This window comes from Myotis brandtii, unplaced genomic scaffold, assembly GCF_000412655.1.
Source record: "Myotis brandtii unplaced genomic scaffold, ASM41265v1 scaffold450, whole genome shotgun sequence".
Lineage (NCBI taxonomy): Eukaryota > Metazoa > Chordata > Mammalia > Chiroptera > Vespertilionidae > Myotis > Myotis brandtii.
In genome coordinates this window covers 1,023,550-1,035,688 of record NW_005367210.1, presented here as the reverse complement: position 1 = coordinate 1,035,688, position 12,139 = coordinate 1,023,550, and the positions used below count along the sequence as shown (strand labels likewise).

At 43.8% G+C, this 12,139-nt stretch overlaps 1 protein-coding gene across 1 annotated transcript; it reads left to right on the top strand.

Annotated features, from left to right (window-relative positions):
- Positions 1–1,358: 1,358 nt before the first annotated feature.
- Positions 1,359–7,901, top strand: FKBP1A (FK506 binding protein 1A, 12kDa). The gene is made up of 3 exons (XM_005874784.2): positions 1,359–1,511; positions 4,792–4,956; positions 6,821–7,901. The coding sequence occupies exons 1-2, from the start codon at positions 1,374–1,376 to the stop codon at positions 4,918–4,920; spliced, it is 267 nt and encodes an 88-aa protein (XP_005874846.1). The 5' UTR covers positions 1,359–1,373; the 3' UTR covers positions 4,921–4,956; positions 6,821–7,901.
- Positions 7,902–12,139: the final 4,238 nt, after the last annotated feature.

Here is a 12,139-nt window from a genome sequence, read left to right as displayed (position 1 = left end):
GTGATAAAGCTCTCACTTGATCTCTGCTTCCCCATCCCACCTACAAGTGTTGACATTTTTAGGTTGGGCTTTTGTTGGGATTTCTCTCTTCCTGTCAAAAATACAAACACAACTAAATTCTGTATTTTATTGGGTCTTCTGAGTGATGCTTAGAACCACGTCGGGTGCCTACCCTCAGCCTCCAATGGAATTAGCTTTGCATTACGTAACAATTGCTGACCCCTTCCAGTCTGGGATCCTGGCATAAGAGTTTTCAGGACCTTAGTGACAGTTATCACAATTGGCTGACAGTCTTTTAAAAAATATTTTCTGTACTTTTATTTTAAGGTATTTTTATTTTTATTGATTTCAGAGAGGAAGGGAGAGGGAGATAGAAACATCCATGATGAGAGAATCATGGATCGGCTGCCCCCTGCATGCCCCATATTGAGGATTGAGCTCGAAAACCAGGCATGTGTCCCGACCAGAATTCGAACCGTGACCTCCTAGTTCATAGGTCGATGCTCAACCACTGAGCCACTCCAACCGGGCATGACTGACAGTCTTTTTTGAACAAGGAGTTGCAGGTGTCTGTTCCTCTTTTCTCAGGGTACATCTTCATCCCTGGAATTCCCCCTTTTAGGAAGGTGCCTTTGTGGTTTGTCTGGCTTCTGGGAAACTGGAATAGTAAACAGCATGGTTTTTGGATTTGTAGTCCAGCTTTATTATTTCAGCAAGCTACTTCACTACTCTCTGCCTCAGTTCCTTTGTCTGGGAAATGGAGACAGTGCCATGGGGAGGATTGAGTAAGTTTATATATGAAAAGTGCCTCGCTCAGCCCCTGGCTTGGGGTGGAAGCACTGCCCACAGTTCAACTGGAATTGTCAGTAGTTCACTAGGAAGAGGTTTTCTGTGTTTTTTCCATGCCACTCCTCTGATTCTGACCAGCTGGTGTCCTACAACTCAGTTCAGTTCTGCCACTACCCACATTTCTGTAAAAGATGATGGGTGAATTAAGGAAGGAATATTGCTGCTTACCCTGTATGTGACTTTGAGCCATTGTGTGTGCCTAAGGGGCCCACAGTTAGTCTGGGAGGAAATCCACAGGGTATTGGAAATTCATGCAAGGAGTGTGTACACTTTCCTATTCTCCAGACCAAGGTGCATTGCTGCCTGCCTCCCGTGGTCAACTTACTACTTTGAGTTAGGGAAGAGCATTCACAAGGCCTGGCTAGAGGACTACCCTACTCCTTAGAGACCCACTGAGTGCTCCCTGGACTCTGCAGTCCTTCTTCAGGCCTAGACACCCTGCCAGGCCCTTCAGTTCAGGCATCTGGGATTTGCACTCTGCTGATGGCTTATGACTTGCCTCATGTCATTACTCCTTGTTGCTCATGTTACAACTGCCCTTTTTCACAGGGATGCTTGAAGATGGAAAGAAATTTGATTCCTCCCGGGACAGAAACAAGCCCTTTAAGTTTATGCTAGGCAAGCAGGAGGTGATCCGAGGCTGGGAAGAAGGGGTTGCCCAGGTATGCTCTCATTTGTTTTGTTCTGTTTCTGAGTGTCTACCTTTTAAACTATATTTATGGTTAGAACATTCATATGGTTCAAAAATAAGAAAGGTACAAATAAAAAATTTTATTCCCATCCCACCCAATCTATCCAGTCCCCCCCCCCCCAAAAAACTCTTGATATTAATGTTTCTTACAGAGTTTCTTTTAGACATACACACACATTGTTCTGCATTTTGCTTTTTTACTTAATCTCTCTTTAAAACACTTTATATACCAGGATTTAAAAAAGCAAGTTTTATTTTAGCTGCATAGTGTTTCCTTAGGTGTGTGCAATCTAATTTACTTGACCTGGACTCTATTGATGGCCATTTGGGTCGTTTTGCTATTATAAATCGTGCTGCAGTGACTAACCTTGTATGGACTTTATTTTACGTTTGTTAGGTGTTGCCATAGGCAAATTCTATGTAGTGGGGTGAGTGGTTCAGTGGCTGTCTTTGACATACTGCCAAGTTGCCATCCATAGGGATCACACTGAACTGCCACCAGTGGCCTCTGAAGCTGCCTGTCTCCTCTCAGCTCTGCCAGCAGTGAATGTTGTTAGACTTTTGGCTCGGCAGTATGAGTGGCAAATGTTATCTTGGGGTAGTTTCAATTTGTGTTTGTCTTATTGTGGACCATGTTGTGTCAGACTACTTCTGAGAGGTCATATTCATGGGTAAAGTAATTTTGTTTGTCTTGAGTCTTTCTTCACCTCTCCCTCCCCATTGTGTAAACAGCTTTTGTCCGCCAACACTGCAAAATTTCCAGTACACAATAGGGTTGCCAAATTTCAGTTGGATTCTAGCCTTCCATGGAGTCCAGAAATTTTTTTCTTGGCCCTACCAGGTAAAGGGTGTTTACAGTGGCCTGCGACCCAGCGGGCTTTATAATTAGGCCCTGAATGATACTAATCAGTCTGTTTCCCTCTCACCAAAGAGAAATGGGAGATTTAACCAAAGTGTAGAGAGATTTCTTTCTTTTTTGTTGTTGTTGTTGTTGTTAGTCCTCTCCCGAGGATATATTTCCATTGATCTTTAGAGAGAGTGGAAGCAAGGGGGAGAGACAGAGAGAAACATTGATGTGAGAAAGACTGATTGCTTGCCTCCCACACAGGCCCCGACCAGGTCCAGGGGTTGAGCCTTCAACCAAGGTACATGGCCTTGACTGGGAATCAAACCCTGGACCCTTCAGTCTGCAGGCCGATAACTCTATCCACTGAGCCAAACTGGCTAAGGCTCTCTTTCTCTTTTCTAGAATAGACATTGCTCCACTTCCTCTATAAAATATCACTGATTTACCTCCAAATAAATTGCTTAACTTTTAGGAACTTTAAGCCATTCCACTCCTAGGTATCTAGATTTCTCTTCCTGCAGGGCAAAGGGTTGGCAGTAAAAGGAGAGGATCTTTGTGATTTACTTCCCTTTGGAAACGCCTTCAGCTGTACCTTTCTGTCTCATCCTGTCTCCCCTCCCCCATGTCTGGCCAGCTTTTGGTCTGTAGTCCTTCCCCCACCTCCCATGCCAGCCATTGTCCATACCACAACTCATCTTCTGTGGCTATTCTAACACTAGAACAATAATTGCGTTGTGTGGTCCAATAGCCGTAATTGTCACCAAGGTATTATTATCAGCCTGTTCCACATCCCAGGCTTGGCAAGGCATGACATGGTACTGGAAGATGCTCAGACTCCCCCTGGATCCAGTGTGCTTTGGAGTCAATCACAGCTCACTTGTGAGAAGCCTGGGTGCTCTGAGACCTCTGCAGGGCATCTTTTAAACTCCTACAGGTACTACTTCAGCAAGTGAGCTAAAAGCACAGGAAGATGGGATTGTTTTGTGCCCCTTTCCCCTTCTTTTGATATTGTTTTGGTTTTAAGTGTTGACAGGTATATAATCCTACCACAAGTACTATTTTGGCAGCTTGCTTTTTTCATTTAACGCTGTATCTTGAGCATCTTTCCATATTAATATATTTAAAGTCATTATATTCTTTCTAGTGGCTAATCCATGGTGTGCATGTGTCTTTGACATGACTTCTCTTGTAATGGGCATTTGGGGTTGTTAGCAGAAGATTCTGGAAGTAGAATTACTGGGTAAAAGGATATGATTATTTTGAATTTTTTAAGATTAGCTCATATGCTTTTAACTGTCTTTACCATCTTGGTCTAATATGTCCTTGTTTCTGAAGGGAGCTGTAGGAAGCAAGGCTTTTGAGTTTCATTGGAAACTTCATTGCAGCCTGCTGCTTCCTCTTCAGTCACCGTCTCTTAGTCTGGGTCATAGATAGTTACAGAATGGAAATACACTTATTTGTGTATTTGATTAGAAAATGAAAAAAGTACAAAAATTTTTTTCTTCTTTTTCTTCTTGATTTTAGAGAGGGAGAAAGAGAGAGAGAGAGAGAGAGAGAGAGAGGAGAGAGAGAGAGATGGAGATATGTGAAAGAGACATCTATTGGTTGCTGGGGATCAAACCCACAACATAAGTGTGTGCCCTGACCAGGAATCAAACCTGAGACCTTCTGGTTCATTGGACAATGCTCCATTCAACTGAACCACACCAGCCAGGGCAATACGAATATTTTTTTTAAGTAAAAAAAATTTTTTTTCTTTTTTTGGTGTTGTTAATTTAATCAGTTGCCTCTCACCTTGGCCAGTACTATACCCTGTTCTCCCTATAGAAAAATGCTGGTTTTTGTAGGCAGGTACAAATATATAAATATTTTCACGCAAGTGATAGATATTATATCGTGCTACTTTGTATTCCAAAAAATCATAGTCTTTAAAAACTTTTTCTATATTTCTGAGGTATGAGTATAAATATAGGAAGTGCAGAAAAGTAGACTACCCTCCTGCCCCCAATATTACTTTCTCTGTGTGCTTTTTCAAGCAAAGTTTTGGACAAAGTACTCCTTTTTCAAGAGCATAGATGCCACTGAACATGTCCTTTGACTGAGCAGGCCACTGAAGGACTAGGTGGTGACACTTCCCGAGTGTTGGTTGCCCAGAATCAGGTTAGTAACACCTGGGCAGAAAGGTTGAGGGCCTGACCGTTTCAGGAACCAGAGGTTTTTATCTTCCTTTGGGCCCCTTGGAGCCATATGCAGGGATCATCCTACCTGACTGCCAATCTCCACATACTGCACAGTCGCTGTAATGTCCTACTCACATTGTCCTGGTCAAGGGACACCCAGACTTCTTCCAGAGACAGTTGAGGAATGCATCCAACTGATTCTTTTTTCCTTGTTCTTTTTACAGATGAGTGTGGGTCAGAGAGCCAAACTGACTATCTCCCCAGACTATGCCTATGGTGCCACTGGGCACCCAGGCATCATCCCACCAAATGCCACTCTCGTCTTTGATGTGGAACTTCTAAAACTGGAATGACAGGAATGGCCTACTCCCTGAGTTCCCTGTGCTTGGGTAAGGAACTTAATGCTAAAGAACCTTTAAATTACCTTTGCTCCTCCCATGTTATGCTCAGCATTTGATGGGAGGAGAGAATGAAAAATGTCATGGGCTGCCTCCTCCCTCCCCCCCTTCTTCCTCTCTCGGGTATCCTTTCAGTTTTAGTTATCAGTGTACACCTTGAATGTAAAGATTGGTTACCCTATGAAAGGGATGGCCTATGTTCGTGAATGTATTTATGGGGATGGGGCAGCTTAATGTAGCTGTTTAAATGAAGTATTTTTTTTTTATGTAGCTTATAAGCTAAACCTCAGTTGAGAACTGAAAACATTAGGCTGATTTTTAGTGCCAATATTTTAGTTCTTTAGAAGTAAGAGTGTTGGTGACTTTGCTTACCCTGTCCTGGTTTGTACACCTTCCTCATCCACAGTTTGTGGCTACCTGCCTTGGGGAGCAAACTCAGGATAGTTGAGGCCAGCAGGCCAGCTTCTTATCAGTGGGTTGAAAGTGAGGCCAGAGGATGTTATTGAAGTGTAAAGGGTGCTCTCAGACAGTTGTAGGAAGGAATCTTAGGGTGTCAGCCTTCCTATGCAACAGGCGAGGAAACTGAGGCTCAGAGAAAAGGGCCTTACAAGGTCTCGTTTTATCAGTGGCAAACTAGGACCAGACCAGAATCCCTTTCTAGACTTTTTTCTTCCCATTACCTTCATTTCTAAGAAACCAAACTCCGTATCCTAATGAATCATAAAACACATGAATGTTGTCATCTTTCCAGTTGGCCCCACACCTCTGTTTGCTCCCCTCAGGAACCAGAGGACCACAGCCAGTGGCTGGGAAGAATGCTTTTGTTTGAAAGCTACAATAGGTGTCTGCCAGCTGTCGGTTATGGTGTAACCTTGTCCTGTTGTGGTCTTCCTTAAGTAGAGGGGCTTTTTAAAAATTAATAGTTATTTTCTCTTTTAGTGGCTTGAACCCTACACACCTGGGTCATACAGTCCTGGTCAGGTTTGATGACTTTGGCTTCTCCATTTGTTATTTCTACCAGGGGGCAACTCCTGACACTTTAGAGAGCCTCCCTCAGCCCAAAGGTCTACACCTAGTCCAAACCCTCTTTCCTGTTCTTGGAGAGCTGAGTCCTTTGAACATAAATGTATTTGAGGGAACCTTGGAGTTATTCTGATTTGGGAACAGGCTTTCTGTAAATCTGATAGGATGGAGGGTGGGGAAGGAAAGGAGAGGGAGATGAATGGCTAAAAGTCACTCTGGTCTAAGCCTCCCCATGCACTGCCACAGAGCATCTCAGAGCTGTTTTCAAGGGTCTTGATGGGAAGCCCAGGAGCAAACCCAGAAAGTTACAGATTTGGGTGAATAAATGAAGACTGCAGACATTCTCTAAGTATGTTCAACATGGGGAATATCCGTTTAGAGCTTTGCACATTAAAGATACCTGAGAAGCTTTTAAAACTCTCCTGATGCCCAGGCCACAGTTGACCACAATCACTGGGAGTGAGATCCAGGCATCAAAGATTTTTAACACCCCACCCCCACCCCCAAGCAATTCCTATATGTAACCAATGATAATAGGGACCTGTATTTGTTAGTGGCCTTGGTGGACTGCCCCTCCTGCTGTCCTCAGCAAGATAAACTTACCTTAGGTTTATAAAAAAGAACAACCTATTTAAGTAGGAAGGAGGTGGTTCATCTGGGAATCTAGCCTGAACCCAGTGCCTCTCCCAGCTCAAGCAGAAGTGGCTTGGTCCAAGTAAGACCTCCCAGATGTTGGGGAAGGGACTTGGTGTGGCAGCCAGCCCTGTGGTTGTCCCACTGCACACAAAGAGCACTGAGTTGCTGGAACTCACAAATTTTCTGTCCCCAACAGATGTGCCATGGAGGGATCTGGCGCCCCCGACGTGCACAAGCGAATCCGTGCGGAGCTTTTCCTGATGTTCCACTACACTTTGTATAAACATCTGCCCCGACTGAATGTGTTCTGTCACCCAGCTTTGCTCTTCCCCTTTCTCCTCGTATGTGTGTTGACCTAAACTACATGCCATAAACCTCAAGTTACTCTTTTTATTTTTGTTTTAGGGTGAAGATTCAGTTTCAGTCTTTTGGATCTAGGTTTTCAATTACATATTAGTCAAGTATTAACAGCACAAGTAATGGGTTAACTTTAGACTAGGAATTGGTGTGTGGGGGATGCAAGAATCTTTATTTTATTTTATTTTTTTGGATGAAATTTTTATCTATTATATATTAAACATTCTTGCTGCTGCGCTGCAAAGCCATAGCAGACTTGAGGCGCTGTTGAGGGCCGAACTATCTCCAAGTTGAGAGATATCTTTGGGTTGAATTAAGAGCCCTACCCAAAACTGAAGTGGGGAGGGGAGAGCCCTCACCTCCACTGCCCCAGCCCACTCTCCCCTTAAACCCTCTGCCTTTTAAAAGCAAATCGTTTTCACTGCGATGTTGGACACTACAGGTATCTGTCCCCAGGCCAGCAGGGACCTCTGAAGCCTTCTTCGTGGCCTGGCTTTTTTCCCCCCCATCCTGTGGTTTTTTTCTAATAGATATTCAGGACTTTTATAATGTCATAGCTATCCAGGCTCCACTCCCTAAATTTTAAGAACTTTAATTGAAAGTTTAAATTGAAGGTGCTGTTTGTAGACACTTAAAACCCAATGAAAGCCCAGCCATCATGACAAATCCTTGAGTGTTGTCTTAAGAAAATGATGCTGAAAATCACAGCTTCAGCATCTCCTGTTTTTTGATGCTCACCTCCCCCTGCTGAGCTCAACGTTTTCTGGCTTTTCCTTCCCTCCTCTCACTCCTTTGCTGTCCTGTGTAGTGATTTGGTGAGAGAAATTATGGCTGCCTACCCCCCACCCACCTCTCCTGCACTACATATGACTTTCAAGTTTTATTATTGCAATAAAAGTGCTTTACGCTGGCTTTTCTCAGCTCGGTGTGACGGTGGTTACTTTCAGATTCCTCCCCCTACCATTTGGTGCAGCAGGATGGGGTTAGAGGTCTGACAAAGGGGATATAGTGTGGGAGGTTGTGTCTTGTCAGAAGAACCGCAGCAGGGTCTTCTTCCCCATTGGTCTCTGGAAGCAGGGGAGGTGGAATAGGTTTGTCTCTTTACCAGTGGAGAGAATTACCTGGAGGTCAGGCTGGGGTCATCATGGAGAACCCCCTCACCCACCATCAAATTTATTAAATACATGTTCTGGGTAGAGGATTATGCTTGGTTGTCTGGGGTTACCAAGAGGTTGGAGATGTGCTACCAGCAAATTGATGAATTACAAAGGGAAGATGGGATTTTAAATTGGTTTCCTCAATAACATTTGGTGTGGAGGTTTTGTCATGTGGACAGGCTGGGTGGTTACAGTACCTTCCTGGCCCCTGCCCTGTATATGCTCCCCTCCTCCCTCATTACAGAGACCACCACATCCATATAGACGTTTTCCAAAATCGCCCTAGTGAAGAGCCTTTGATACTTAAATAGGTTGCTCAATGCTTTTACAAATCCATCTCTTTGTTAATTTAAGTCACCAGAGTATTTCAGGGTCATGTCCATCATTAGAATTCAGTATTTGTTTATGTTTTGTACCCTAAGACCTAAAAAAAGAGAGTATCACCATCTCAAAGTTTCCTTACGCCCTTCCCAGTCAGTCCCCACCCACACCCAGAGGTGACAGTGCTTTCATTTTTCTACCATAATGTTGCTTATTACAGAAGAGGACTGTAATAAAAATCAAATTAATAAACTAAATTTTTTAACCACCAAAGGTTAAAGGATAAAAATTTTTTTAGAAAGTAAAATGATTCAAATACAAAATGAACATATTAAAGATTTTATTTAACTCATTAATGAGAGAAGGCGACAGATGTTTTATTTGGTTCAAAGGAGAATCCAGAGAACAATTAAATATACAGTAAGTCCTCACTTCATGTCATCCATTGACTCTGAGAACCCATGACTTAAACCATGTGTGATGAAACCCATTTTACCCTGGCCTAATTGACATAAACAAGAGTTAAATTCGAACAGACTGTCAAACTACAGCGGGAAGGCTGGGGAGGGTTGGGGCTGGGGAGGCTGGGGAGGGTTGGGGCGGGGGGCACCGAAGGACTTGTATGCATGCATACGAGCATAACCAATGGACACAAGACACTGGGGGGCATGGGAGGCTAGGGGAGGGTCAAGGGAGAAAAAAAAGGAGACATACATAATACTCTTTACAATACTTTAAGCAATAAAACAATTTTTTTTTTAAAAAAAGAGTTAAATCCCTATGGCATCTTTCTGGTCACAAAAAAAAATCACAAAACTTCTAAATCAGGGGTCCTCAAACTTTTTAAATGGGGCCAGTTCACTGTCCCTCAAGAACGTTGGAGGGCTGGACTATAGTTTAAAAAAAAACTATGAACAAATTCCTATGCACACTGCACATATCTTATTTTGAAGTAAAAAAACAAAACGGGAACAAATACAATATTTGTATTTGCATGTGGCCCGTGGGCCGTAGTTTGAGGACCCCTGTTCTAAATAAATACCCAAAACACTTCTAATATGAAATACTGAAATAAATGTGAGCTATGCTTACATTTAAGAAAGATTAATAAAAACAGAATTATTTCACAACCCATTTAATCCAGTTCAGGGTTGAGGGTGGCCAGAGCAGCTCAGGGCACAAGGTGGCACCCACCTGGACAGGACACCCTTCCATGGCAGGGCACACTCGTACACCCATACTCAGACTGGGACAGTTGAGAAACCAATTCACCTAATGTGCATATGGGTGGGATGTGGAAGGAAAGCTGAGTCCCCAGAGAAAACGCATGCAGGCATGGGGAGCATGCACACTCAGACAGTGGGCCCCGGCTGGGACTGGTCTTTCATTGTTATTTGAGGACCTGCTATATATAATAAGCCCAGTAGAACACTAGGATGAATTTGCATAATACGAAACTGGCATAGTTGGCATTAATCACTAACATTCCAGTGGATGCATTTCTATGGACAAGAATTAACCTGCATTATCAGTTTGCCTCTATTTACATTATTTTAAAGTACTAGTAAGTTAAAGAAAGTCAGGTGGAGACACTCAGAAGAGTGGGCTAGATGGAACACCCAGTAATCAGGTAGGGTCAGAACCTATTTCAAAGTCCCACAATGCTTTCTGACACCCACTTTTTCCTCATGCTCATTGGCCACAATTAAATAATGAAGAGCTGACTGTTCTGGACCAACTGAGGACCCCACCCTGATCTACACTAGCGACGGGGAAGGGCTCAGGCCCCCGAAGCCCTGGTCCCCTGAACCGGATTCTTATTAATGAAGTGAGGAGGACATCAGTGGGCCTGGCTAGAACTGGCTTATGTTACTACGGACTTTTTCCTTTTTTGTTTTATTTCTGAGAAGCATGATGGTTATAGTCAGTCCTGGGATCCAGGAAAACTTCCTAATTCTGTTTCTGAGTTTTCCCGTTTGTTCAATGGACTTGGGGTGGGGGCTGATGTATGGGTGGTGGGTCATATTGTTCAGATGAATGTAAGATAGCTTCCAACTCAAAAATTGTAAGTATTTAAGTTTGGTGATCACGTGAGAAACTTCCTGCCGTGACAGCCACACACACCCTCCTCCCCTAATAACCATGATGACGATTTGACTACAAAAAGGCACCCCATCGACCCCCTCTTGTTCCAGGAAATGGCTGGCCACAGAAAACCCGCCACCCCTTCCTCTTTTGATATGTCCCCAAACTGCTTTCTTGCCTTTGGCAGCTAACAGTGATGACCAAATATACTTGAATACCAGCTGGTCTCTCCTCTCCACAAATCCTACCTTAATAGGACTTTTCCCACTGAGACAGTGTGTCAGTATTTCCTTTTTACTTAGTGAAACGTACTCCCTAACACCTTTGAACCCTTGCTGAAACTGGTGACGGCAGACGGGTTTTTCTGCTGCAAGTTTATGAGCAGGCTTTATTAATCTTGTCTTGAACTTAGATTTATCTTTCACACATGTGGGATGTGCGTCTAAGAATTCTGCACTTAACATGCACCTGCTTCCTGGATAAATGTGGGTTTGGATTCACTTTGGTTGACAACCTCAGACTGCACTGGCTTAGGAACGGTCGAGAAACCATAGTTTAGGGATTCTCATGAGCCCTCTAATTAAATGCAGTGAGTTAATGAGGGACAGCTGACACCAAAATGGATTAAAATTAAAATGTCAAGGGTAGCACTCCCTGGCTTCTGTCCAGAGTGTCTGATGCATTCCTCTAAGTTCCCCAAGTTCCATGCATGCACGGGGCAGATTGCCTTGCTGCAGCAGCTGCCCCCATAGGGCACACAGGAAAACAGCTGTCAGCTTTTATTAGGAAGGTAGACATATTTGCCAGTGGGTATGAAGGACTGATACATCATTGGATCTGTCTGCTAATTACCACTATAGTTTTTCCTCTTTTGGAATTAGTTCATATATTTCTCAATGCAGTGCATACCCAAGATTTAGGGAAATAAATTCAGTTAAACCGTAGAATATATTTATGGTATGCATCCCTGTGATCAGTGCTGTCCTAGGTGTTAGGAGTGAATCCAGGATAGAACAGAGAAAGACACTGCCTCCAAGGAACTTCTATTCTAGTGGAGACCCAAATAGGAAGAAATAAATAATGTTAGCTATCCAGAGTGTGAAAGCAGTGAGGAGAGTGAAGTAGCCAAGTGAAGGTTTGGAGGAAAACTGTTCTAGGCTATGGAACAGCCGGTGTTAAGGCTTTCCAACCCACTTTGAGGAGTGGTGAGTTAGGGGTGCTTGGAAAACACCAAGACCAGTATGGAGAGCAGAGGTGTGAAGGACAGACTTGGGCAAGGGCCAGGCAAGGCAGGGCATTACATTAGAGATACAGTGAGCATGATGATGCTATTGGTGGATTTCAGATGGGGCCTGGTGTCTGTTTTTAAAATATGTCTCTGTGGGCTCGGCTGGGCAGAATGTCTGCCCACGCACTGAAGGGTCTCAGGTTTGATTCCCGGTCAATGCCACGTACCTGGGTTGTGGGTTTGGTCCCCGCACCTGTGAGGGTGCATGAGGGAGGCAACCAGTCAATGTGTGCCTCTCACATTGATGTCTCCCTCACTCTCCTCCTGCCCCCTTCTCTTCCCCCCTCCCTCCCTCTCCCCCTCCCTC

What these genes read in the sequence shown, in the direction of transcription:
- FKBP1A (XM_005874784.2), top strand. Translation starts at nt 1,374, where the DNA reads ATGTTACAACTGCCCTTTTTCACAGGGATGCTTGAAGATGGAAAGAAA. An exon ending in GGGAAGAAGGGGTTGCCCAG is followed by an intron (nt 1,512 to 4,791) that starts GTATGCTCTCAT and finishes TTCTTTTTACAG; the next exon opens with ATGAGTGTGGGTCAGAGAGC.